Source organism: Bacillus rossius, chromosome 14, assembly GCF_032445375.1.
Source record: "Bacillus rossius redtenbacheri isolate Brsri chromosome 14, Brsri_v3, whole genome shotgun sequence".
In the NCBI taxonomy this organism is placed as follows: Eukaryota; Metazoa; Arthropoda; class Insecta; order Phasmatodea; family Bacillidae; genus Bacillus; species Bacillus rossius.
This window is the reverse complement of record NC_086341.1, coordinates 3,407,547-3,435,228: the sequence shown is the minus strand read 5'-3', so window position 1 is coordinate 3,435,228 and position 27,682 is coordinate 3,407,547. Positions and strand designations below refer to the sequence as shown.

The following is a 27,682-nucleotide window of genomic DNA, read 5'->3' as shown; positions in this document are numbered from 1 at the left end:
ACACACGTTAGTCGAGTCCATGTGTGACGTCACAGGTGGTGCTAGATCTAGTTGAGTTGTAGGTAACCCGCCATATTCCTGCTGCTGGTTTGTTTTGCTTTGTCTATGCTTTGAACTTTCAAGCAATGGGGGTTACTGAAGTTACAAAAAAAGAAGAATTCGAGGATACTATAAGGTTTGCATAAACACGGTTTAATTTACTTTTTAATGACGCATTTATTTTCAAGAATGAGTTGTAGAAAGCCAATTTATGTGTGCTTCCGTTGGCCATTGGTTAGGGGGTGGGGGTGGGGGGAAGGCTGAAGACAGCTGGGAACTAGGGTGCAGAAAGGTGGGTAGAGATCTCGGGTGGAGACTCCGTAGAGAATGAAGGCGAACAGAGAGAGGGCATGGAGGAAGTGGAATAGGCTGAATGAAGGAATGCTGGGGGTGAGAGTTACAAGGGTCCAGTGGAGACGGACTTAAAGGGGTGAGGAAGAGAAAAGGGAAGGACTCCTTGCCACCTGGTGAAAGCCCACCTGCGAGTGTTAAGGCCCGTCTACAACAGTTTAAACCTGTGGGCAGTCCGTGTTCTTATCCTGTTGTGTAGGATGTCACATTGTCACATGAAAAACTGCCCAGTCTACATTTGTGATGTCAGAATGCCCTGAATTCTAAAGTAGTCACTGGAGCGCGTAAAATGATTTCAATCGTTGTTTAATTTTTTTATGCATGTTTTTCAAATGGGAACCGGTCTATGCTGCCAAAGGACACAGACTGGGACTAAATGTTGACCAATGTATTCGGACCATCGCCCACATCATGCATGACGACAGAAATATCACGTGGGCCAATCAACGATCAGTGTCTGTTGGATACAGTTTATCACTTTTAAATTGTAAATGGGCCGTAACTCATAAAATCAAGACTATATTATGATGTAGTTATATTTCATCGAACACTATGTTTGTTTTGATTTTTATAAATGTTAATTATTTTTCTAAGTATTTTAACTACTGCAACATTATGTATTATATTCGGTAAATTGTAAGGGTCGCGGCTTTTCCATAAAAAATTTACAAAATTCCAAACGTTATGATTAAGACCATTATAGATGTTCCTCTTACCCTGAAAAGAGTGTTTCAAAATTACATACTGTTTACAGGTTACTTTTTGTAGCCTTTTAATAGACTCGGCCACCGTCATTATGTTTACTTGACACTAGCCAGTGATGTAGTTGTCTTCACGTGCATTATTAGCAAAGCCAAGATAGTTTTCCACAAGAGATGTATCGGTAATCCTGTTGTCACTGCCCTAACGTGATACCAGTTGTGGTTCTCCAGAGATCCGTGTGAATACAGCATAGCCGAGGTTGTTTCCTGAAAGACAGTGATGCTTAATGTCGGTGAGTTACGGCCGGGGTACGAGACTGTTTTCCACCCTGATTGGTTTTCCATTTCAAGTGAATATTGAAGAATATTGAAAAAAATGTCCGGTTTTGCTGATGCGAAGCCTTGATGCACCGAGATCGTGCAATCAATGGAACTTTAAATTCACAACTTCCCGTTTTGAATCCCGACCGTGATGTGTTTAGCCCGGGCAACGCCGGGTGCTTAGCTAGTCTCTTTGTACTAAGAAGGTGTGGAGGGTGTGTGGAGACACTGGTGTCACCGTGCTGTGCCGTGTCGCAGGGCCCATGGCTTGGTGGTGGCGCACTTCTACGCCGACTGGGCTGCGCAGTGCGCGCCCATGAACGAGGTCATCAGCGAGCTGGCCAAGCAGACCGAGTACAAGGTAACATCACACGTGACGTGCTCCTCAGTGCGTCTCCGACGAGCGGCGCTTTCCGTTACTGCTCTGACTGTTGCTTCGCGCCGAGTTGCGAAGCCCGGGGTTGGGAAAAACTGTTGTACCACTTTTTTTTTTTTTTTTCCTGTTCGAACCAGGTTTTATTTTATCATGTTAGTTATTTTGATTCTCACCATGTTCAAATGGAAGCCATACAGCATTCCGCTCTCTCTGCCACTCATGTCGAACCGAAAAGTTAACAACATCAAAGAACTGAAGTCCAGCAAATCACCACATCTGACTGAGACTTGACCACAGGAGGGGGTTTCTCCGTAGAATGGGTGTTCCCCACAGAATTTGGATATACAGTACAAAATAGGATTTTTTTTTATAAATATTAAATTTATTTATTTCCTTTTTTTTTTTTTACACTTTTGACTATAGTTTATTAGTTAATTTTATTTTGGATTAGTTTTTAGCTGGGTATAATTTACCTTTTATTCAGATAATTTAAATGATAAGATCTGGATTAGTATATAATTATTTCCTGTAAACCACAAGCAACATTAATGAGCAAACTATTGTTGATAGAGTGGTATTAGACCTTTCATTAAAATTTATTAAAATATTCTATTTAAAAATATGTTTGAAAAAAATTAGTTGTTTGTAAAGTCGGTTTACAGACGATAGTTTAACGTGACATAACAAAACATTGATGAAATGATTGCATACTTTTATGAATAAAATTGAATCAATTTTTATTGAATTATCACTATTTTGTATGGATACAAAGAAGGAGTGAAATGAAATCCACAATTTAATTGATAAATTTACTTTTATTTGCAGTCATTAATTCAAATATGTTTATTACTATAATGAAGAGATTATTTTAACTATAACTTTTACACATGTTTGCTATTTTAACTTCTTCCAATCTGTGTTATTCTTTTAAGGATGGAACGATGATAGGGAAAAGTAGGAAATGAATGAATGGGAGTGTTTCAAGTTTTATGTGCCTCGGAAAAGTCAAATCGATGGTTGTTCCAATCGAGTGGAAGAGAGATGGATGCGGCGCAAGCGTACAATGAGTGTAACGGGACACACCGTAATGGGACAATGTGCATAACGGGACACTTTCGTGCGTGCAGCCGGTGTTCATCGTTTTGTTAGACGTTGTCACGTCAAAAAAACCATTTGGTTCGTCGTCGGTTCTGACGTCCACTGCTGGCAGGACGTGAGGTTCGTCAAGTGCCCGGCGGAAGACGTCCCCGAGGTGTCCCTGAGCCTGGGCATCAAGGCCGTGCCCACGTTTCTGCTGCTGCGCGGGGGCAGCGTCGTGGACCGGGTGGACGGGGCGGATGCCGCAGCGCTCTCCAAGAAGATAAGCCAGCAGGTGAAGCGCCTGTGGTCGCTCGTGCGGTGGGGGACCGTTCAGTGGAACCCCGTTAATAGCAACCCCGTTGATACAAAATTGTGGTTCTTATGTCGTACAAAGTTGTTTTTGATCCAAGAGTAATCAATTACTGATAGTTGAGGATGGTTAGTACTAGAGCTGTACACCTTTAAAAGATTTGTGCAATGGGAGTGCATGACTTGATGTAAGTTTTTGGACATACGCCATTGCTAAGAACTTTTTCTTTTGAAGAAAAACTAATAAATAAAATAAAGAAATAAATAAATAAAAATACCCAAAAAAGACAAAAAACACACAAAATTAAGCAAACGATCGCTGTTGTCAACAAGGATATTATATTTTGTGGTGTTGATATCCTTGTTGACAACAGCAATTGTTTGCTTAATTTTGTGTGTTCTTTGTCTTTTTTGGGTATTTTTATTTCTTTATTTCTTTATTTTATTTATTAGTTTTTCTTCAACAGAAAAAGTTCTTAGCAATGGCGTATGTCCAATAACTTACATCAAGTAGAGCTGTACAGATTCACAAAATTTTGCCATATGCAGATACGCCGATATGCTGATATGCTGATGCAACTGTTGCTGATTCACCAATTTTGAACTGATACAGCGGAAAACACTTTTTGGTTAAACAAAAATTGATAAAAGTACTAAACTATCCATAATACTCATTCCAATGAAAGCATGCACTGCAAATGCACATGTATTTTAGTTTATAAATGGAACCAAACCTCTCTTTTATTAACCAGTATTTTTAGCTCGTCATTCGTTTGTTGACGACCTGTTAGTTACTTATTGAAACACGAATTTACTAATGGAGGCTGGAAAAATTTAATGATTTAATACATAATTATGTAATATAATTTTTTTTAATAATACATAACGATGAAATATATTTATTCACAAAATACGACGTTTAAAAAAAATTAATTTAAAAATGTGCAAAATTGCCAGACTTTGGTACATGTTTTCTGTTCAAGAACAGGAATTTTCCAACACCATCTTAACACGTAAGGCGGCGGAAATTTACGGTACCGAATATTTGTGTGGAAATGAGTTTCATTCGGTTGGTTTTTACGGTGAATCTCGACTATGATCAAACGTTTCTGAATTAAAAAAGCAGTTTTTTTTTTAAATGTAAATACCAGGTACGATAGGAACGTGCATAGTTATCAGTAAGGGCACCCTGCGGTGTGGAACAGGTGGCCAAGCTGCCGCTGGAGACCCCGAGGCCCGCGGCGGAGTCCCAGGAGGAGCTGACTGCCCGGCTCAGGCGCCTCGTCAGCTCTGCGCCAGTCATGCTGTTCATGAAGGGGTCCCGGGAGCAGCCGCGCTGTGGCTTCAGCCGGACCATCATCGCCCTGCTGGACGAGCTGGGCGCGGACTACGCCACCTTCGACATCCTGGGCGACGAGGCCGTGCGCCAGGGCCTCAAGAAGTACTCTGATTGGCCCACCTACCCCCAGGTACGGCAGTTCCCTCCCCCCCCCCCCCCAGGGTTCGTACGCCTCCTTGATACCCTTAAAAATTACCTAACTTGTCTTCAATTGAATGGGGGCCCCTTAAAAGTCCTTGAATTTCACTGAGAATCATTAAAAACTCCTGAATGAAAACTGATAGCTGCAAGTAACGTTTTGATGTTCTTTTTGTTTCCGACTTGGCGGCAAACGGTGCTTAGCGTGTGCGCAGTACAGTATTTGCACCATGTGATTATAGTATTAGTTTTTCATATTTTAAGCCAACATTTAAAAAAACTAAAAAGGTGTTTTTAACTGTCTTTCTTTGAACCTGTAAAGTAAATACAATTAGTTATCAAATGAAATGGCTCAGTATTTCTTGCGTTAGATATGTGTTCCACAGATAATCCTGGACAATAGAGCCTTTTGTGCATTAACTACCTAACATTATTATTTTCTGGAGGGATTCTGTGATTTTACGAATAGTTTTCTACCTTTTCAATGGTGATGAAGGCGATGAGGTAAAGAGATCTTTAATTTTACGAGAGGATACGAACCGCGACGGTGTCAATGGCAAGAGTCGTGCGTCGGAAAGAGAAAGTAACCGTCCATTGTGAGACGCACTACAGGAGCAGAGGGAGCGGAGGTGAATGGCGCCTCATCAGCGGGGTGTTGTGCTGTCCCAGCTGTACGTGAAGGGGGAGCTGATTGGTGGCCTGGACGTGGTGCGGGAGATGAGAGAGAGCGGAGAGCTGGAGAAGATGCTGCCCAAGAAGCAGGCGCGGCCGAGCGAGAACGGGCTGTCCGACACGCCCGGCAAGAAGCAGCTGGAAGAGAGGTGAGTCCCTGAAGTGTGTCGGATGTTAGGTGTTTACGTCGTCCGTGTTGGATGTTAGGTTGTTTACGTCGTCCGTGTTGGATGTTAGGTGTTTACGTCGTCCGTGTTGGATGTTAGGTTGTTTACGTCGTCCGTGTTGGATGTTAGGTGTTTACGTCGTCCGTGTTGGATGTTAGGTGTTTACGTCGTCCGTGTTGGATGTTAGGTGTTTACGTCGTCCGTGTTGGATGTTAGGTGTTTACGTCGTCCGTGTTGGATGTTGGGTGTTTACGTCGTCCGTGTTGGATGTTGGGTGTTTACGTCGTCCGTGTTGGATGTTAGGTTGTTTACGTTGTCCCTGTTGGATGTCGGGTGTTTACGTCGTCCGTGTTGGATGTTAGGTGTCTACGAAGTGGAGAATCAAAGAATTGTGTGTTTAGAAGTGAATACAAAGTCTCGGTAATGTAAGCCAGAGCTAATAAGAGTCTGATATTTAGTTTATTTGTGGTGGTCACAGTTTGCTGTGGTGTTTGCAGACTGCGAGGTCTCATCGGCGGCAGCAAGGTGATGGTGTTCATGAAGGGCGACCGAGACAACCCGCGCTGTGGCTTCAGTCGCCAGCTCATGCAGATACTCTCGGACACAGGGTGCGTAGTAACTGCTGTACACTCCTGCTCACTTTCAAATAATATGTGGGGACCAGAAAAATGTGCAACGTGTGATAGGTATTAATTTTTATTTTGTGAATTTTCGCCTTTTTTTTTCCCGGCATTTTTTGAACTACCGTGTTTTATTGCAGAATCTTCGCACGCGCGTAATCGTCGCAACCATATTTTAGGCTGTCAAAATTGGGATAAAAAAACTTCTCGCGTAAACGTCGCATGATGTTTTTGGTCCCGCTAGTAGATGCCGAACGCTTTGTGTAGGTATCTTTTCCGTATAAAATGATGTATTTTAAAGTGGAAATCTAGTATTTATTCGGTCATTACCACTTACTTAATTAATTAACGGAAAAATACGACGTTGTTTGGAGTGTAAATTTTCTTATAAAGACGTTTTTAAAAGTTTCCTTTATCTGATCGTCTGCGTCGCCGCGGTGTAGGTATAATCTAAATCTAAAATTTAATTTCGGTCATTACCACTTATTTATTTAATGGAAATACAAAGTTCTCTGATGTGTAAATTTTCTTTTAAAGACTTTTTAAACGGTATTTTCTTTATCTGATTGTCTGCGTTACCGCGGCGTACTGCTTATAAAAATGTAGCCAGCGCATCATTCATGTTTGGTTATGTTGCTTCCCGTATAGAGCGCGCGCATATAGTCGAATATCGATATCTCGCCGTTTGGATGCAACGCGCGCTCTCTGTCAGGTGCCGAGTTAACTACATTTGATAGCCCGCATTCTTTCGTGGCAAGTGTGTACTACGACACGTTAGTTCACGTCAGATTTAAGCGGCTTACGTTCGCGTTAGTTTTAGTTTTTCTATTTAAAGTTGAAGAAAGGTTTTTGTTTAAGGAATTATTAATATAGATTGTTTGGCGTGCTCTTGTATACTCTGTTTTTTTTTTTAAATAAACGTAATTTCCATGAACAGGTTTTGTTTTTATGAATAACTTTACCTAACAAAATTTTTTTTTTCCGCACAATGGTCGCACCCCTACTTTTCAAACTTGATTTTAGAATAAAATCTGCGACTATTATACGAGAAAACACGGTATATTCTATTTTTGCCATATTTTCAACATAAATGCTATTTTATTTTGCAAAAATAAGTTAAAATACTATTGATTTGTAAATAAAAAAATTGTGTTAGAAATTGCATTGTGTCAGACAAACAAAAAAGAGGTTTTCGTATTTTTTATTTTCTATATCTTAATACTCCCCTCCATTACATAAACCAGAATTTCTATGTCTTTGCATTTCTACCCCACAACCGCGCATGTACAATTTTCTTCGATTTTACGTACGAGTGTCACGATTGGATTGTCAGTAGGTGCTGGAAAAATAAGCATCTCCTTTTTCCAAAAAATTAGCATCTATCATTGTGAAATCAGCATTTTAAATGCAACTCATTTAAAAGTTAATATTTACATTCTAAATTTTTATCAAAATAAATATTCATATACACAAATGCCTATAAAAAAAACAATTTTTTTTTTGCCTTTGTAGATTAGAACCACAAAAATAATTGAAAATTTTAATTTACTTTAAAAAAAAACTGGCTGTGCAGTATGCTAGCAAACATTGTCACAATTTTTAATTCGTGGAATAATTTACAAATCATATGAATTAATTGGGTTTTTTTTCCTTGTGCCCCTTTGAATTTTTTTTATTTATTTTTATTTTTTATTTTATCAATTTGTTACATGCCTACCGACGGCAAAAGGCCATCGGTGGTAGGCACGATAAACATAAAAAAAATACATAGACAAAACAAATACATGAAACGGGGTTAATATACACTGTACATGGGAAATCCAGGGCCGATATCACTAGTAGAGAGGAGATAAGTGTGGGAACCTCGCACGGTGTTCCAGGGTGGAGTTCGGCACGTTCGACGTGCTCTCGGACGACGAGGTGCGGCAGGGACTGAAGGAGCTCTCCGACTGGCCGACCTACCCGCAGGTGTACGTGAAGGGGGAGCTGATTGGTGGTGTGGACATCGTGAAGCAGCTGGCGGAGAGCGGGGAACTGTCGTCCGCCCTGAGCGGCTAGCCCCGGGGTGTGTGGACCCGCGTCGTTTGCTAGAGTTGTGCAGCTAATGTAGCTCCCGAGCTTGGCTTGTTCCTGAGTAAACGTACCATGTAATAATGTACCTGCGTGGAAATTAGTGTTCATATAGGTTGGTAGGGTAGGCAACTGGTTTTCACGGGATGAACATCTTTCAAGATGGGTGAATGAATCGTGCAAATAAATATACATACTTTCTCACCATGAAATTTTTTTTATTGTAAATGTGGCATGACCAAATTAAAGATCCTCAATTAGTAGAGCCAAGATTATACGGAGTTACAAAATTCAAATTTTGTCATTAAAAATTAAAACACACATAAATAATACATGTCAAGCACAATTACATTGATCAACTGCTTCGACAATTTGTGGTAAGACACTTCAAATGTGTAGATTAATTAATACAACTACATATGTTTATGACGGTAAGTTAAACAAAAGTCTTACTAAAACATTCCATTATAAAAAAATATGCAATGTTAAAAGCCTAAAATCATTATACATTTACATTTTTTTGTGATGTTTCTCTATAGGTCTTTAAGGTCTTTACCTATGACTGTATGGTATCATCTATAGATTGCTTAAATTTACCTTTTTTATTTAAAAAAAAATCATAGATAGAAACTAATTTTTTTTACTTCGTACATAACATGTTAGTTATAAGATTAATGATATTAATTATATATTTTAATAGCTATAATGAGGCAGTTAAGATGAATTACGCTGCATTTCAGTGTCACGTAGTGTTATTTACTTGCATTTCGGTTTTGGCGGTGTACTTACTTAATTTCGCTTTATTTCAGTTTTATCGCTACTCACCATATTATCTTTCCTGTATCATTTGGTTGATCATATTTTTTCTTTCTATTTCCATGATGAGAAAAGTATATTTTTATACTGAACCTAGGTTTTTTTACCAGGGTAAAATTTTGGAGCTAAACAAGTTTATACCATAAATGTATGGGTGGGAAATATATTCCCAGATATTCTCAAATCTGCAAAAATTATGCCAAAACATTAAAGCACTGTGATGGTGTACTAATCCTTCACTGGTGTGAACACCTATATTGTTTCTGTCATAAAACCTTGAATTTCACTTAATTTTTATTTTAACAAATTTTGTTGTGCTATTCTTTGTAAAAATTATTGGTGTACCACGAGCAGCTGTGATTAATCTTAACTGATGATTAATGTAAAATACTGATTGAACATAACTTGACTATTATTTACATGATTATTAGTACCCATAATCTGTTAAAAAAATTTTTTATGTGTGACGTCTTAGCTCTCGGTATATGGTATATGGGAGTTTTTTCGTGAATGCAATGGAATTCGAGAAACGGAAATGTGTATCAGTGACGGTGCTGCCATCTGTGGCTGATGGCAAGAACCTAAGTTCATGAAGACAAATTTAAACTTTATAGTATTAACTGTTTAATGAACTTTAACAAAATGGGCAGCTTTTATAAAATTTCTTGTCAAAAATTAGGTGCAAAGCCTGGGTTTAGATTTTTTCAATGTTATTTTTGTCTTTTATCATAGTCGTTTCATTGTATAGTTTAAAATAAGCAAAAATAAACCACAGCAAATTATATTTCATAGATACTTAGGTTTTTATATATTGACTTGAACTTCATTATCTCAAATGGTAAACACAATAAATACATCAAATCTTGGGGTAATTCACAACAGTTTAAAGTTGATCATGAAAATTTTGGGTCTTTCCCTAGAGGTCTAGCATAGCCGTCCTTTTCTTGCAGCCTTGAGAAAGCATCTTGTATCCCACATAAAAATAAAAATATAATTATTTACTTCAACACAGTGTGGGGTGAAATCTGTCGGTGAGAATCTGAACCATGTTGTTGCAACATGTTTCTTGCATGAGATAAATTAACTCTCACTGACATGAAGCGATATCTGTTGGTAAAAAAGCAGAACTACTTACAGTATGAATTTTTTTTCAAACTGAAAAATTAACTTTCGCTGATGGATTTTGATTTCTTTTTAAGTATTTGACTTCAGTGTGATATTTCATTATGCATGTGACCGCAGTCAAAGAAGCTAATGTGGAGTCCGGATCAATGTCTGCAGTGTTATCTAAAGGACACAGGTGTAGTTTCTGCAGTAAGGAATTTGTCCTGAGAAAGAATGCTAGAAGGCATGAGAAGAACGACTGTGTCAAAAGTCCACTACCAAACTGAGATCGGTGTGGTAGGTTATTTACGCAAAGTGATAGCTTAAAAAGACACGGCAACACTTGTAAAGTCATGCACACTTACAAGATTAAGGTCAACAATGGAGCTACTATGCTAAAGAAGAGTGTGCTGCATGTATTGATTTTGATAAAACACTTGAATTGAAGGATATTGAAGGTTTAAGGAAGACTGAAAACAATGGACGTATCATTACCATGGACAGTGAGAATACATTCAAGCCGATATACATCCTCTGAACTCGGGGAAAAATAATGGACATTTAGGAAGGATGCTTGTAGACGTCAGTGATTTTGAATATTTACATTAATAGTGATGAAGAGGCTGATAGCTACAATGATGATAGTGACTTTCAGGCTGGTGGTAAAACAGAATACTATAGAGGTTTCCAGAATATTGACAGTAAAATTGTAAAGAAGATGGAAGCAGCAGAAAAGACAGATTGCATATCGTGGTATGCATCTGTATGTGTAGTAGACTGTAGGAAACTATTCTCGCACAGGTGAGATATCATCCATACTTTAGTCCTGAGAAAAGGATTCATAGAATAAAAATATTGATGTGTTAGTTGAATAATTTTTATAAGTTTTTTTTAAATATATATAAAGTGAATAAAAAATAAGAAATCATTGTTAGTTTTTTTCGTGACCTACTGAAACACAATGCTTATCATGAAGACAAATGTGTATTCTAATGAGTGTCCTTTTAACTGAATGTGTGTCCAAATGTGCATCCTTTTTGTTGATAGTGTGTCCAATGTGTGTACTCTTCTTTGAATGTGTGTCCTTTTTGTCGAATGTGTGAGTGATATGAGACTCAATGACAGCAGAGCCAACAGCTGCAGATATCTCGGAAGGTCTAACATTGTTGGGAATCCTGATGGCAGTGACAATGACGGTAATGTAGATCCCGATGGCAACGATGCTGGAAGCTACAGAGTTCCTGATGTTCGCTCCACCTGCTGTTCCAGTACTGTAGGAGACTGCAACAGATGCAATTTTCACAGCAACAGGACCCTGGTTGTTAACAGTGTCAGTAACGATGACAAAGGAAGCAACGGCTGATAAGTAATCCCATCACCCAACTGTGCCTACTGTGACATAAAAATTTTTAAAATTGGCGAGTATGTAATACATGATTGTAATAATAATTCTAAATGTGTTAAATATCAGTGCAACAGGTGTTGTAGTCTGTTTATACACCACGGAAATGTGAAAAGGCACCTGCAGATTTGCAAAGGACTGGTTGCACATCCATCAGGATAAAACTGTATCTTCTTTGGAAAAACATTAGCAAACATGTCTTGTGCAAAGTGCCTTGAAATATACCACTGTCCTTTTAATGAAATAGAAAATTCTCCTCTGTGTGAAAAATGTGGTGTACCAATTTATTAGTCAACCTAATAAACTGAAAAGACATGTCAAGATATGTAAAGCGACTCTCGCACTTCAGAAGTACTAAAGGAATTGAGAAACATTAAAGACTTTAATAATTTGCTTTTTTGTACTTGTAGTAGTGTAGAATGTTTGCAAAAATTTTTATTTGTAGAAAGGTGTTTTATATTTTGTACCTGGTCCTTAATTTTCTCCATTGCTTTAGGTTAATAATTATGAATTTACAATATGGTGGCCTAGATGGCCGACAAGATGGTGTACATAATAGTTTACTGTCTGGTGATTGATACTACCGCACTCTTAGCGAGTTAATACTAAACAAATTTCCTTTTAGACAAAAAACTAGACGGTAGGTCCATTGGTTTAGAGTAATATATGCCTTGGTACTGGTCAGTGGAAATTTTCTGAAAGTTGCTATTTATTTTTACATGTTTTTTTGTCCATAATTTAACCGGGTGACTCCAATGTTCATAATACAAATGCATTTTTTTTAAATTAAAATTATAATTAAATATATTTTTTTTATAATTACAAATTTACAATATGGCAGACATGGCATAACAATTCAAAATGGCAGAATACAAAATTGTGAAAAGTTATAGAAAAAATGGAATCCAAGATGGCGGAAGGTTCTGGAATATAAAATGGCAGAAAAAGTAATTGAAAATAGTGGTAAACAAGATGGCGGTCAGTCATTGACCTGCTCCCCAGCCTGAAGGCCGTGCCCGACCAGTAATTACGTAAGCAGCTCCTGTACGGGCAACAGCAGCTAAAACACGCCTCATGAAACCTGCTGGAAATACAAAACAGATGCATTCGCAGTGCCACAGACGCCCACAGATACTGCTCAGTACAGGCACTGCATCGCGAGACGAACTAAAAAAAAAAAATCCTTGAATGATAATCTGTGTTCGAACTACGAATAATATTTCATGACAAATGCAAAACACATAAAAACCCACTTATCTCATCTCTCGGTAATATCGATCCCGACGAGATACAGAAGTTTCAAAGCCCTAAAATTGCGCTGGCGCATCGACTACTGTTGGGCTCTGAGATTGGTCGAGCCCTCAGTCCTCGGCCAATCACAGCGCAGCAGCAATTTTTTTTCTTCCTAAAGTATGCTGGCAGTTGATAAACTTAGATTAAGCTATTCGTCAGCCCCTACAACACGTAACACGACTGTCGAGGATGTAACTCGAGAACAGACAGGGCTTGTGCCACAACCGCAACAATTTCGAGAGTGGAAAAAGGGGGGGGGGGGGGGGGGGGGGGGGGCTAAACAGGCAGAGTAATAAGCATCGGAGGGCAGATGAACCAAATTATTTGTTTTGAAAGATACACATGCGTGTATATCGTCAAATATTTCAAAACTGGTATTTTTTTTTCAGTGTACTATCAAACTAGATGTGTGTATTAAATAGTGCGAATCTATTTATTTACATTCTAAGTTGAATCAAAAAATAATTGGACTTGTGTACTTGATATGATGTGTTTTCGGGAAAGGTTTCGATTTTGATTGGTTTGAAAAAGAAAACGAATGGCCGGGGGTGTGGTCGAGGCGCTGAGACGAGTAGTTGTTGCCTCGGGTGGAAAGCGGTCCAGTTGCGCCCCCGCCCGACCGCGCGGATGTGGCCGGGAAGCCGACGCGCTCTCGGATAAACAAGTGTCACGAGCGTGCGAGGCGGGAGCAGTTAGCGGCCAGCTAAGTGTCTAAGTGTCGTGAGTCCTTGGACGCGACACGTCTCAGGGGCCACTTGGCGGGCGCGTGGTAACGCGCTCAACACGCCGCGTCCTGCTGCTACCCCCTCCCTCCTGCCTTCCTGTTGTGTGGCCTGCCCGGGCGTATCCTCTACCTCCCCTCCCGAGTCTGCGTCCTTTAAGGGTAGTGTGGGAGTCAGCCTACAGAGCCGAGAATAAGCCAGAACTGTATAGGGGATAACTCCCTGTTGTTTGATCGGGAGGGTGTTAAAGCAGAGGCTAGGGCCACCAACCCAGCATAGTCACCGCCTCAGCCCAGTACCTCGCTCAGCTGACCAGACAGTTGGCTGTGTCCTATCAGCGCTGCAGGCGGCTACCCCGATCTGGGACCCCTCAGTCACCCAGTGAACCCGTGGTCCGGTGGAGGCCTAGCTGTCCAGGCTAGCACCGGAGCTGTGTCGTCGCTCACCACGTCGACTCCGCATCGGGCTAGGGAACGCTCGGAGCACATACACAGCTATGTTCCAACCTTTGGTCGGCATCCTCCACCAGTCCTCCCAAATGTGCGCCCTTTTAGGGTAGATTGGGAGTCGGCTTACAGATCCAGCAAGGAATATTACGACAGAGCTGTCAAGGGACTACTCCCTCCTTTGATCAGGATCCAGCTAAACCACACACGGCGGGGCGCGACTGAACAGGCACTAAAAAAGCTGTGCGGTTGAAAAATAAAACATTAAAAAAAATTAAGTTTTAAGGGGGATTAGGCCTCCGCCGTCTGGGATTTTTTTTCCCATCTATTCTCAATAAACAACTACATACTTATCCCAATTTTTGGCTTGTCAAGGCATTAAGTCATACCTCCCGGACCTTCCATACCTCGTTGCAACCACAGGTTTACCGACAGGCTTCGGTCTGTAAGCGCTGTGGGCAACTAAAACTTCCAATGATAATCAAATCAGTACACAGTTGTTGACTTCAACAAGTGGCCAAAGCTACGTCCTATGCCACGTCAAACCGACAAAAATACTAGTTTATTCGATGCGCACATTAAATGTTCAGTGGTTGCTCGCCTTTGACGTCGCTGATTCACACAGTGACCCGCAACTCCCAACGAAACACGCTGGGTCACGTGATACTGACTCGTCTTCAGACCAGCTGACGAACAAGGCTTTACTGCTAGCTGGGGGCGGTGCGGTGTGATTGAGAACTTACTTTTCAGCTTCAGGGATTATTTTTGACGTGACGTCTAATAAATCGATGAACGCCGGCTGCACGCACGAAAAAGTGTCCCGTTACGCACATTGTTCCGTTACGACGTGTCCCGTTACGCTCATTGTACGCTTGCGCCGCATCTATCTCTCTTACACTCGACTGTTTATAAAGTGAAGTGAAAAGTTAATGTGGTTTTCATTGCTTATCACAACAACAATTTCGGCAATAAAGGTTAATTATTCTTGCATTTTAAAAATCTGATTACTAGTATAATTTCAAGTATTTATTCTTTTATTATGAAAATAAAAATGATTCAATTTTATTCATAAAAGTATGCGATGTTTCATCAATGTTTTGTTTTGACGTCACGTTAAACTATCGTCCGTAAACCGACTTTACAGAGAACCAATTTTTTAGTATTCAAATTTTTGTGCATTTAGTTCCGCCTGCAATTGTTTTTGGTTTCATTTGTGACTCAAATGTTTTCTATATAAGTACCTTCAAAGGCGTGTAAATACCCTTTTGTCCCTATCGCTATATTCTTTTGATTGTACCCTGCCACAAACGCGGAAATGACTTGTTACAGATCAGTGAACTCCGTCAGAAATTCACGCGAACACTGTCGCAAATCGGTCTTACACTTTTCCGACACAAATACCGAGGGTGAATTCAGCCCCGTGTACGGAGAAGACTGAGGAAGTGTCCATACGCTACAAGTCTGTGCAGGTCGACTAAACTGCGCGGACACAAATGCCCTTGACCGCAGTTTTCCTTTCCCCGTATTGCGTCTCCGCGCAGTTCACAAAACTGCGCAGTTTGCCTGTCTACACGCTACGGCTTGTCTACAACGATGTGTCCTGCGCAGGTAAATCGTTGCTGGAAACGTTGCGTGTGGACCGGCCTTAAACAAACCACTGCTCCTGATTTGTAGCAGCTCTAGAATAACGGGCGTTGTAGGTGCTGCATACTTGCCAGGCGTTGCATTTTTTTTCTCGCTCAAAATATAATACAATTTTTTTTTCTCTCTCGAAAACGGTGGAATTAAAGGGTGGTAACGAAATGCGATCCTTTTCCCCGTGAGTTTAATACACAGATTAATATTTCACATTTGAAAACCACATTATTCTTCCGTGACAGGAAAATAAATCATGGGACATAATAGTGTTGCCTCCGATTTTATGACAGTGTCAGGTTTTGCGGTGGTTATATAACCTTGTTAATTTTAACATTATCTAAACGTTTCGGTGATCCGTGTCACTAATTTTCTCAAAGGTGTATATTATAGCCTAGGGAAGCACTCTAAACTATACGTCGTATACTGCACGTTTTCGAGGTTTTTGTTTTGTTTTGAACCTTTTGTCGAAGTTTGTTGTTGGTTGAATTCAAACTCATGCTCACAGCATTTGAATTTCTCATTGCGATTTCAAGTGAAAATATTTTGTGAATATGACGCTTCAGCTCTTGTTTCCGGAGAATATTCAAGTCGTTTTTAAGGGTTAGGCGGCGTGGATGTGTTTTCTCTCCCCTCCTGACAGTTGGCTTCCCGGAGCAGTGTTGCCAGACGTACACCTACCCAAATTACCGTGTCTGTACCCGGTACCCGAGAATTAAAATTAAAAAAAAAAAAAAAAATACTGTACTAGGAAATAAATACTAAGCATTATAAAACAAATTAAAAAAAATACGAAGTGACCGTGTACACAATTAAATACATTTTTTAATTAATAAAGTTTCTCATTTACCCTACTGATAAGAATTATCCATTTAATTCAAAAGCACAATTAAAATTTTTGCTATTTTCGTTTGACTTAGTGGAAATATTTATATGATTAGCTTAAATTTAATTTGTTGCAAAGATATGTACTACAGTTTGAAACTAAATACTTTGGAATTTATTTTCAGGAAGTCGCCAATCAAATATGTAAATATTACGTTTTAAAAATTATATGAGTTCATAAAAGAATGTATTTCTGTAGTCCGGTATTATCCATTATTTACGTTGGGGACAGTACAGTATTTACGGGTGCAAATCATCAAGACGTATTTATCTTATGTTACTTAAGACTAACGTGAGAACATTCAGTTACATTTATTTAGTTAGTGGTTCTCAAATTAAAAAATAATGAACTGAGCTTTTAGATAAATGAGTTTTTAGTGAAACAATAATAAAAGAGACAGCAATAAATTTTTTTATGTTTGGTACTTTTGTTTCGTCAGATGCGAACTGATTGTTTCTGAAAACAGTTTCCGCTTCGCTGCACGTCGTGAATGTACCGAGGCAAGAGAAAGGATCAGAAGCCCGCAAAGCCACGGCATAACAAAAAGTCATGACCAATAAGAACTGCCCGTCCGTCCCCCCCCCCCCTTCCTCAACAAGAAGTGGGTCAGCCGTGATTATTAAGGGGAATTCCGTTCCAGCTGCCTCAACAACGGACAGGAATTTCATCATCCGTGCAAGCTGCAGGGTAAAGAAGACGGAGTGTATTATGGTACAGAGTTATGGTACCAAACTGCGCGAAAGTTATAGCATTATTTAACTGATTATGGTACATCGGTGAAAAAAAATTCAATTACAAATGCTATTACGTTCCTCTGTGCACTGATGCATGTATATGATTCCAAATTATATCTCACGCTGGAGACTCAAGTCCTTGAGTAAAATTGGTGTACCGTAATGCATTATTTGTGACGGCAAAGTATATCGAATTAATATATTTTTTTTTTACTGCAAGGGTGTCGTGAGACAATTTTCGTATCTCCATCTACACATAGAAGCTCATTAATTTCTTAGCCTCTGTCTCACACGTCATGCCATGTTTTAACGAGAATAGTGTAGGCATACAGACAAGAAGCGTCGAGGGCGTATGTCCCGTTCCAGATCATTATTTTATATTTACGTTTTTTAGTGGCTGAACTCTCACAAAAGAACATGTATAGCTATATATCACATACTTTTTGCATAATTATCTGGTAAAGTTGCATTTTTATTGTTTTTGTGCAGTATGGATAAGGAGAGTGAAATGGAATATAAAACTGGAACTATTTATTGGCTGCTATCAGATATCCTTTAATTTCTTTCATAAAAAAGTTATATAATTTTACCTGGCCTTTTGAAACCATCATATATATTTTTAATGAATTTAAAAGGCTGACTAAAGAATTTCAAAATCATACCACGCAGTAGCCACCAGCATTGCCCTTAAACAATTTTTTTTTTTTAATTTATTTATATCTTCTGGATCTGGTGGATGTGGTGGGAAGCAAAGATTACAGGGTCAATACTGATCAGTGCTGTCCGATTTAGATCGGCGCTTTTCAAAGGCCGAACGCACGAATTAATTCATCAGCGTTAACGTTTGCCCTACAGGATCATTAAATATTATCGGACTTCTGACAAGTTAAATGAATGCTAAAACTTAGCAGCGCACTCTTTGACAGTGCATGAAAACAGTAAACAACAAAATCGAAACAGCCCTTATTTTGGCGCTCTAATTTTACGGCAATCTAGTGACTACTTCAGAAATCAGTGGATTCGGACATCGGACATCGGACATAAAGCTGTGGACAGGGCTGTTTTCCGTGCGACCATGTGACGTCATTCACATTAGGGTAAGGACACTGGCCGCCCACAGGTGCGGACCGCTGTAGACCTCTTCAGGGGTGTGTATGTGTGTCAGTGAGGCGGGATGATAAACGCGACGCTCGCTGGTGCTTCTAGCGCGGTGTCTCCTCTGGACTGGCGCGCAGTCTTCTCCCAGTGCAGTGAGCGGTGACCGTAACATTATATGGCCTAGAAATGAAGATAAAGGTGTAATGCAAATCCCTTAAGTGCTTTCAAGAATCTATACCGGTTGTTTTACGCCTAAAATTTACTCTGAAAACATGCGTTTTAGCCATTTTAACTCTTCTAAAAATACAGTTTTAAAAACTTAATCCGAAATCAAAAGTACTTTTCGGCCCTCAGCGAACTCTTAAATGCTTTTCGTAAACAGATACCACTCGGATATTTTGAGAAGTTTTGAAATCGCGTTGTTTTTCCTGGAGCTCTGCGCACCGTGTGTGTGCCCGGGTGGGCGGGGGGCCTCAAGTCGTACAGAAGTGTGTGGCGAGGCACCTGCAGCTGAAGTGACTCCACGGGAGTTGCAGACCGCAGGAGTGGACATCCATGTCACCCGTCAGACCTGGCTGGCGGTCACGTGAGCAGTCCGACCACGGCTGGCAGCGGACAGCGGCCACGAAGCCGAGTCAGTTCCTGTCCCACCACCAACCTCGAAGTACTGCACCAACCAGTACGATTGAAAGTTGAAGACTGCCATGCCAAAACGTTGTAAGTGCCAAACCGGGCGAAATGTGTATTCCTGTAAAAATAGGTTGTAAGTGCCATGCTTTTTCATGTGTTAAAAATTGGTGACGATTGTGGCGCTCCAAGTGGCAAAATATGTTATGTGAATCTCAAAACGTGCCATAGTGCAGTGCACTCACATTTTTTCCTTCTCCTGAACATTTTAGTCAATGGCACTTACAACGTTTTGGCATGGCAGTCTTCAGTTATGCTTTGTATTCGAACGAAAATAATTGTCGTTTAATATCTAATGGTTATGAAGCTAATTCATTTTATTGTATCGAAACTATCGCATTTATTGCGGACACGTGCAAAACTTTTTCTAAAAGGTGATCACACCGTTCCGCTTAATTTTTTTTTTTACATATGCTTTTAGTCCTATGCACGTGTATGTGTAGATACGTTCGTGGTTTTTGTTAAAAGATAACTTGAAAATCCTTATTGAATTCGTTTCCAAAATAGAAAATGGACCGGAAAAGTTGTTGGGTGCGAGTGTATATAAAAAAAACTTCCCTTAAACGAAATAAATTTGCTATAGAAACTAGCTTATGCAAGGAAAATAAATAAACGAAAATGCCGCTAAACGTGTCCGTAAAAGTAATTCTTTTGAGTTTGTAGACGTAAAATGCATTCTGACAAAAGGAAGACATTAAACACTAAACACGAACGGAACGTATTTGTCATAGGCATTAGTACGCGGGAAACAGGCACCAGTAGGCATTTATTAAAAATGGTTATTTTCTTACGCATTATATCCCCGAAAGGGAGACTGTCTAATAAGTAACATCTTCGGTATGATAACCCATTCTTCCCCCGTTACACACGGCTGCATTTCGTTACTCGCATTTTTCGTATGTTTCACGCATGCGCGCGCATGTTCGATGAATTTACGTTACAAAGAACGATGTTTGTTTATTAAGTAAAGTATAATTTGGAAATTCGTCGTCCAAGTTTTTTACTGTTTATTAAAGGTATTGTGTGTGTAGACAAAGTCTGAGATTGGAACAGAAACAACGTAGGAAAGTATTTTTTACAAATTAGAAATTTTTTGTTTTGTTTTTCAATATCGCGAATTTTCACGTTTTTTTATTATCTTAAAAGAGATAATATAATAAAGCCGCTCTAATGAGATTTAATTGTTTTTTGGTTAACAAAAACGGTTAATTATCAAATATTGTTAATTGTATATATTCTATTTATTATTATTTACGCGACGTCATACTGTACGCGTACGCAATACGACTCGATTCGTTGCATGTTATGCGGTATCGGAAGTAACGAGTAACGATACGATAGTAACGAGTACTGATTGTTATAGTAACGAATACATACGGGTACGCTTTTTTTTCGTTACTTTTACACCTCTAATAGTTACCTAGGACTTTGAATTGGATAGTGTCTAATCAGATGGTCCGGGGATACTAACCGAGAGAAAAAAAAAAAGAATATAAGTTTATTAAAAACGTTTTCTAAGGAAAAAAAGATTAAAATATTAAGAGATATTGCATTTTAGGAGAAATTCGATGTCAACTGATAAAAAAATATTTTAGGTTTTTGTGTATTTTTTTAAGATTCCCCCTTCCACCTTCCACAAATTCAGAATGACGCAACTCGCGCGCCTGGACCGGAACCCCGGCACGCGTGCCGTAGTTACGGCACGTCTGAGGTACGGGAGTGAGGGGGCAGGTGGAGGGGGCCAGGCGCTGCGTGTGCACCTACCGGCCGGCGCAGCAACTACCGCGCAGGCGCGCTGCCCGCGAACAAAGCCCAGTCGCCGGTTCGCAGCGGCAGCATTGTGCAGTTCGCGGCTGGTTCCAGCGGCTCCAGGCGACTGGAGGTGGAACACAGGGCGATGAGTGAGACCGCGAGCTAAGGAAGACTGCGCACGGCCGGTCTCCCCTCCCCTCCTGCACCTACCAGGGAGGCTCAACCCGTCGCCGCTTTTCTGCGAGCTACTTCTTCTCAGAACCAGGTACAGTCGCTCGCCAACACCACGGATCATCATTCACCGGGAAAAAAAAAAACGTTTTCGCACCAAAACTATTCCCCATCTTTCTTCCAACTCTCAGCCCTGGAGTCGCAGTAGCCGATCGTGTGGTCCGAATAAATTATGTCCGTCCGTCCCCGTCGAAACACTGACGAGCTCTATGGCTTGGGTTGCGCCGGTCAGTTGTCTCAAGAACTCAGGCCTATGGCGTATGTATTTTTTTTTTTGTTCAGATGTTTTCTGTAACAACAGTTTTCGGTTGTTAAAACTCACACACAAATCTTAATTTTTTTCCCGGGGATTTGCAAAATTGGGCGTTGCTAGACTTTTGCGTGGCCCTGGGCCATTTACTTTTGCTAGGCCATGATATTTTGAAGGGGGTGTTTTATCGTGGATGGGAAGAGAGAAAGAGAGAGGGAGACCCTTGCGGGTTAGGTTAGCTCCCCGAAAAAAAAAAAAAAAAAAAAATATATATATATATATATATATATATATATATATATATATAGGCTCCTGAAAAATGTGCAAATTAAACTCTTTTAAAATAAACATTTTCAAACCAACCAGGAATTATAATTTCGAAGATGTATTTTTTTTTTTAAATTTATTTATGTCTCAAAAGTACAAAAAAATATTAACAATGAATATAAAATTAACGTTATTAAAATCCAAATAAATTATGTTTAAAAGTTTAAGATATTTTGACGGCAGTTTAAGTGTATGTATGTTCGAGAAAAAAATTTTCTTCTGTTTGGTGTTTTAAAATAATTAGGTGTTTAAAAGTAGATATTCCAACCGAGGTTGCTGTAGGTTTATCACCAGGATCGCTACACTTGTCGGAACGACCGGACAGTTAGTAGAGGGTGATCTGAGATAGGCGCCCAGCCGGCAGCCGGGTGTGAACACACGGCACGGCACGGCACGGATCGCGCTGTTATCGCAGGCAGCACGCACGAGGCGTGTCTCGCACTAGCACGGACCTGACCTGTCACCCTGGAGTCTGGACCTGTCACCCTGGAGTCTGGACCTGTCACCCTGGCGTCACGTGAGAGCCGTCTTCTCAGAACAATGCGGGTGGTTCTTCAGTTCCATCCGCGACCACCGGTACGCGCGTGCACGTTATACGTACATACACATACACATGAATAAATCATACATATAGACATGCACATACCGCAATGGCGTCGCCAAGGGGGGGGTAAGGGGGGCAGTTGACCCCCCCCCCCCTAGAGCCCTAGAGATTAAAAAAAAAGTGTAGCCAAATGCAAAAAAAATTACATACATTTCCCACAACTTGCCCCCCCCCCCCCCTAGGCCATCGGCTGACGACGCCCTTGCCCATACGTATATGTACATATATACACACACATATGCACACACATATACACACCATATACACAAACATATACCTACACAATACACAAACACACACAAACCACACACAAACCACACACACACACCTATGGGATATATATATATATATATATAACAGAAATATTGATGTAAAATCACAGATATTTGTAGATCTGTACATTTACATGCAAACAACTTAATAACCTACAAAATAGTGTCCGCAGTAAAACCTGGGTTCGTATTATTACCGGCCTCCCGGTACCTCCGACAATGAAAGTTATTTGCGAACCGTTTCCTTAATAGCTTTCCAGTAAATTAACTGTGTACATTAATGAGCACGATAAAAATAAATAATGTCTAAATGTTGAGTAATTTTTTTTAAAAGATTAATTTCTTTTTGCTTGAATGAAACATCAATTTAAATATAAAATTACGCGGGAATTTTCGTAAGAAATACTTATTACTATCTCGAAAAACGTATTTCATTTTATGCAAAAATAACCATATGTGTTATACTTATAGAGACCGGAAAAATTCGCTATTTCAATGACCTGTAGGATATACTCCATGATCCTCTATGCACGCGGTGAAATTACATTTGCTCATTGGCTACTGACTCGTGACACCTGTTAACTGGGACGCTAGTGACTTGATACTTTTTTTGTTGAAGGTTTTTCATTGGCATTTTAATAAAAAGGTAAAAAGGCAAACAGTTTTTGGATTCTAGACTATCACGAAATGAATCCGCGAATTTTTCCGGTCTCTAGTTATACTAAGTTAAAAAAATCTTTCTTGTAGTGTTACAAACTGGTTTTAAAAGTACAGAATTTTTTTTTCTGTGTTCCTTTAAACTGCACCAGACCCGGCTTTTTATATTCGCTGGTTTTTAAAAAAAAATAAGTCGCTGCGATTACCTAGCTAACATCACCAGTGGCTACACAGGACGTGCTGTCTAGCAGCTAGGTAGTTTATTTCTCATGTTCCTCGTTTCTGAATTTCGGATGCCTCCACAACTTATATTTCTTTACCCACACTTCTCTTTATCTTTTGTCACAGAATCATGAATCTGAGTCTGAAGAGCTGTAGCGCGAAGTGGTACTGTGGCTCGCCCTACATCAGCCTTCTCACTCGAACTAGGTTCTGACCCAACGAATAGTAGCACCGTATGGAAGTTAAACCCCAGCAGTGAGTTACTCGCCAGTAGTTCTCTCTAGGAGAGCGATGGAAGAAGTCTGCGACTAGCGTCAAAAGCAGCACAGCGTAAGTCACTTTTTATACTTCAACTGTTTGTTACTCTGCTTCTGAACGTCATATTTATAAAACTGAGAAAAAAAAATCTCGTGTTCACTGACGTCTAAGATAAGACTCCACAGTTCTCAGAACACTCGGAACAATTTTCCGTCACTGATTGGCTGCTGGCTTGTTAAAGTTATAGCTAGTAGCCTGTGATTTGATATTTCTTCCGTTGAGGGTTTCTCATTGGCCGAAAGTCCTCCTGGAAAACTGTTAGCCAACAGCAGATGCAGATCAAAGGTAAAAAATAAAAAAATAAAAAATTGCATTTTAGCCTAGCACGAAATGAATTCGCGAGTTCAGTGACCTATAGGATAAGACTCCATGATTCTCTATGCACTCGGCAAATCACAGCTGCCTCATTTTGGCTACTGACTCGTGACACCTATTAACTGGGATGCTTGTAATTTGATACTTCTTTTGTTTTAGGTTTTCCATTGGCCCAGAGTCCTTCAATATTAACTGTGACCAACTCGCTGAAACAGCAAAAAAAAAAAAAAAAAAAAAGCAAACGTATTTGGATTCTAGCCTATCGCGAAATAAATCCGCGAATTTTTTTGTCGGGTCTCTAGTTATGACTAGAGGCCCGGAAATCTCGCGGATTCATTTAGTCGCAAGCTAGAATGCAAACCTTCACACTCTCGCACTGTGTTCATGATTGGCCCGCAGTTGTTTGAACACGCCCGTCTACGACCGTGAGCCAACGATGTCCAGCTAGGAGAGAAGTAAGCTAATCAGGTAGTGCCAAATAACAAGGATAAAAATGTTCTCGCTAAGAAATCAACCAATGGGAAAGTTAACATGGGTCGAGCACACCTATAACTTTGAATCCTATCCTGAGGCCAGAGGAATCCGCGAAATTTCCGGGACAATAGTTATGACAGAGGAACAGCTGCGGTAGTTCGCGAGCGCGTGGTCGAAGTGCACGCCCAGGGCGGCTCACGTGGCCCAGAATGGCGGACCCCCGCTCTGTCGACCCAGCAGCCTCCTGGCCGGATCAATAACGGCGGGGATGACGACACCGCCCCCACTGCACGCTCTGTTCAAGCTCTCTCAGTGATACTGTGATCCAGATGCTATGAATAGAGACCTGAAAAATTCGCGATATCAATGACCTGTATGATAATACTCCATGATCCTCTATGCACGCGGGAAAATTACATTTGCTCATTGGCTACTGACTCGTGACACCTGTTATCTGGGATGCTCGTGATTCGATACTTCTTTTGTTGAAGTTTTTCATTGGTCCAGAGAACTTCAGATAAACTGTGGTCCAATCACTGATGCAGTAAAAAGGCAAACGTTTTTGGATTCTAGCCTATCACGAAATGTATCCGCGAATTTTTCGGGTCTCTAGCTATGAATAGAGACCTGCCAAACTCGCGGATTCATTTCGTGTTTTGCTAAAATTCAAATAATTATACCGTAGTGCTGCTTCTGTAATTGGTTCACTGTTGATCTGGAGGACTGAGGGGCCAATTAGAGACCCTCACTCATAGAAGTGTCGAATCACAGACCACCCAGTCGAGACGTCTCACAAGTCAGCAGCCAATGAACAGTTGGCATTTGCCCGAGTGTCTTAGAGGATATTGGAGTCTATCCTGAAGGTCATTGAACCCGCGAATTTTTCCGGTCTCTAGCTATGGAGCATTTCTAGGGGCGGGTATATTTCGCGAACCACTCTTAAAATGCCCACTAGACCGCTACAAGTTGTGTCTTACTTGTCGTTGGTGGTCGTCTGCAAGAGAAGCCATCGTCCTGTTTGACTCGGGCCACTCAGGACGCGTTTGCTTCCGTGCCGGATGGCTGTGATTGGTGCGCTGTCAGTAGACATGCACCTGAAGGAAACTCAACCAATCATAAATTACAGACTGTGCTTCAGCTAGTATCGAAATATTTTACCCGAAAATACACGCGGCTGATAAACAGCATTTTCAAATAAGGTTATTAAATAAAATGAACTAATTTAGCATACTTGAGTACAAATATTACGAAGCATTTCATACGATAATCAATATTCATGGAACGCAAAAATTTATTTTAAAAGATTTTTTTCTTAAAATGATTTATTCAAAGAGAGAATTTTGATTTAATTCAATTTCTTGGACATACGCCATTGCGTGTGACGAGAACAAATGCCAGTCCCCGAAACGTTGCAACTGGTTTGTCATAGGAAACCTGGTGTTTTCGTCGTTGTGTTGACCACAATATCTGTTCAGCTTCGTCGTTGTGTTCGTGTATTTGCTGCGTTGTCCAGGTTTTTGCTGTCTGTCTGCATTTACTGTTATTGTTGAAACTGTCTCGTAGCTGTTATCCCACTGTGTTTGTCTGTGCTGTTATTATTTTTTCATGACTAAAATTATTTTCAAGGAATTCTTGTTCATCGCTGGGTTTATCTAACATGAGCTGATTTAGGCTTGATTTATGCGGTATTATGTTTTCATTTTTATTTCTTATTTTGCATTTATGAATTTTTCCCATGACAAGCGTTGGAAAAACTGCAATGGATAAGAAATTGTTTTACATTTAAAAGATTTGATGTATAAATAGTCATAATATAGTAAAATAATAACTGTCAAACCAATACGAAGAACTAACTAAGAAGGATGAATATAAGTTCCCTGAAAAAAATTGGTCGTCTGTAAAGTCGGTTTACGGACGATAATTTAACGTGACAACGTCATAACAAAACATTGATGAAATGATTGCATACTTTATGAATAAAATTGAATAATTTTTATTTTAATAATAAAAGAATAAATACTTGAAATTATACTAGTAATCAGATTTTTAAAATGCAAGAATAATTAACCTTTATTGCCGGAATTGTTGTTGTAATAAGCAATGAAAACCACATTAACTTTTCACTTCACTTTATAAACAGTCGAGTGGAAGAGAGAGATGCGGCGCAAGCGTACAATGAGCGTAACGGGACACAGCGTAACGGGACAATGTGCGTAACGGGACAATGTGCGTAACGGGACACTTTTTCGTGCGTGCAGCCGGCGTTCATAGATTTATTAGACCTCACGTCAATAATACCTTTACTGGTTTCAAATTCAGGAAACCAGTTTCAGGTTTGCTGCATGAGTGAGCCGTATGCTCGGACATGTCGCTCGCACGGAGATATCTGCTCGGGCTGGCTACGCGGTAGCTAGTGTGGCGGTGTGGCCTACCAGTGTTCTTATATCCAGACAGACGGCACGCACGCTTCGTTCTGCAGTTGAATCCAGCTTCACCAAACAATAATTACCGACGTTCAGGGGAATAAAGAACGCCGCCTGCGAGTACTGCGTTATGCAACCCGCAACACTGCAGTGTTCTGATCGTAGCCTAAAGCCACGAATCAGGGGGCCTTTGCCAAACAGGAACCAAACAAGTTTGTAACTAACCGAAAAACACACACACAATGAAAAGAAAGCAGGTTAATATTTCATTGTCATCAAGTTCTGAACTGAGTTAGAAGTTTTAAATCTCTAGCTCATCGGGAAATTAGTTTAAAATTGCTTGCAAAATTTGTACCGAACAGAGAAATAGATAGACAAGAAAGCCAGTTAATAAAAACGTGTTAATAATTACAATTATAGATTTTTTTTTATAAAAAAAACCCCTAATTCACGACACGTTACGCGTTAAATTGCATGAGGAATGAAGGAAGTAAATAAAAACCTTCTTGCGTGTGATTCTTTGGCGACTGCGATAGGGCCGAAATGATGTTCACCTTGTGTGAGTAATGAGAGCTGTCTCGCAGCAATGCGAGCGAGTGCTAGCGGACAAGACAGCCGGGAAAGTTGCCCCGGAGGAAAGGCCAGGCTTGTGCGGTTAGCTTCACCGCAGAAACAGGTGGGTGTTGCTAGCCGTCTCTCGCCGGACCACTGGCTGCTGGGAGGCCGTGGGACTTAAAAGTGCCCCTATTTAAACCTTTACGTTGGTTAGCCCTCTGAATGTAATTTTAATCGACAGTACAGTCATGTATGAAGGACGCTTCATACTTGATA

At 40.2% G+C, this 27,682-nt stretch overlaps 2 protein-coding genes and 1 long non-coding RNA gene across 6 annotated transcripts in view; 2 read left to right on the top strand and 1 right to left on the bottom strand.

Annotated features, from left to right (window-relative positions):
- Positions 1–8,387, top strand: LOC134539023 (glutaredoxin-3). The gene is made up of 7 exons (XM_063380697.1): positions 1–175; positions 1,671–1,773; positions 2,999–3,160; positions 4,383–4,646; positions 5,324–5,475; positions 5,991–6,101; positions 7,994–8,387. The coding sequence occupies exons 1-7, from the start codon at positions 126–128 to the stop codon at positions 8,169–8,171; spliced, it is 1,020 nt and encodes a 339-aa protein (XP_063236767.1). The 5' UTR covers positions 1–125; the 3' UTR covers positions 8,172–8,387.
- LOC134539024 (uncharacterized) overlaps positions 7,780–27,682 on the bottom strand; it is an 81,957-nt gene continuing 62,054 nt past the window's right edge. For both annotated transcript variants that reach the window (XR_010076250.1, XR_010076249.1), the window contains exon 4: positions 7,780–11,384. This is a non-coding gene — a long non-coding RNA (uncharacterized LOC134539024). The remainder of the gene's footprint in view (positions 11,385–27,682) is intronic.
- Positions 20,760–27,682, top strand: part of LOC134539022 (large neutral amino acids transporter small subunit 2) — a 56,712-nt gene continuing 49,789 nt past the window's right edge. For 2 of the 3 annotated variants that reach the window (XM_063380695.1, XM_063380694.1), the window contains exon 1: positions 20,773–21,023. The gene's annotated coding sequence lies outside the window, so the exon portion shown is untranslated. Of the gene's footprint in view, positions 21,024–27,682 lie in introns of all 3 variants that reach the window. The other variant, XM_063380696.1, reaches the window with a different exon arrangement.

Bases quoted from the DNA above. Each gene is read 5' to 3' on its own strand.
- LOC134539023 (XM_063380697.1), top strand. From the start codon at position 126: ATGGGGGTTACTGAAGTTACAAAAAAAGAAGAATTCGAGGATACTATA. The intron at 3,161-4,382 runs GTGAAGCGCCTG...GGTGTGGAACAG, and splicing joins CCAAGAAGATAAGCCAGCAG to GTGGCCAAGCTGCCGCTGGA. The intron at 4,647-5,323 runs GTACGGCAGTTC...GTGCTGTCCCAG, and splicing joins ATTGGCCCACCTACCCCCAG to CTGTACGTGAAGGGGGAGCT.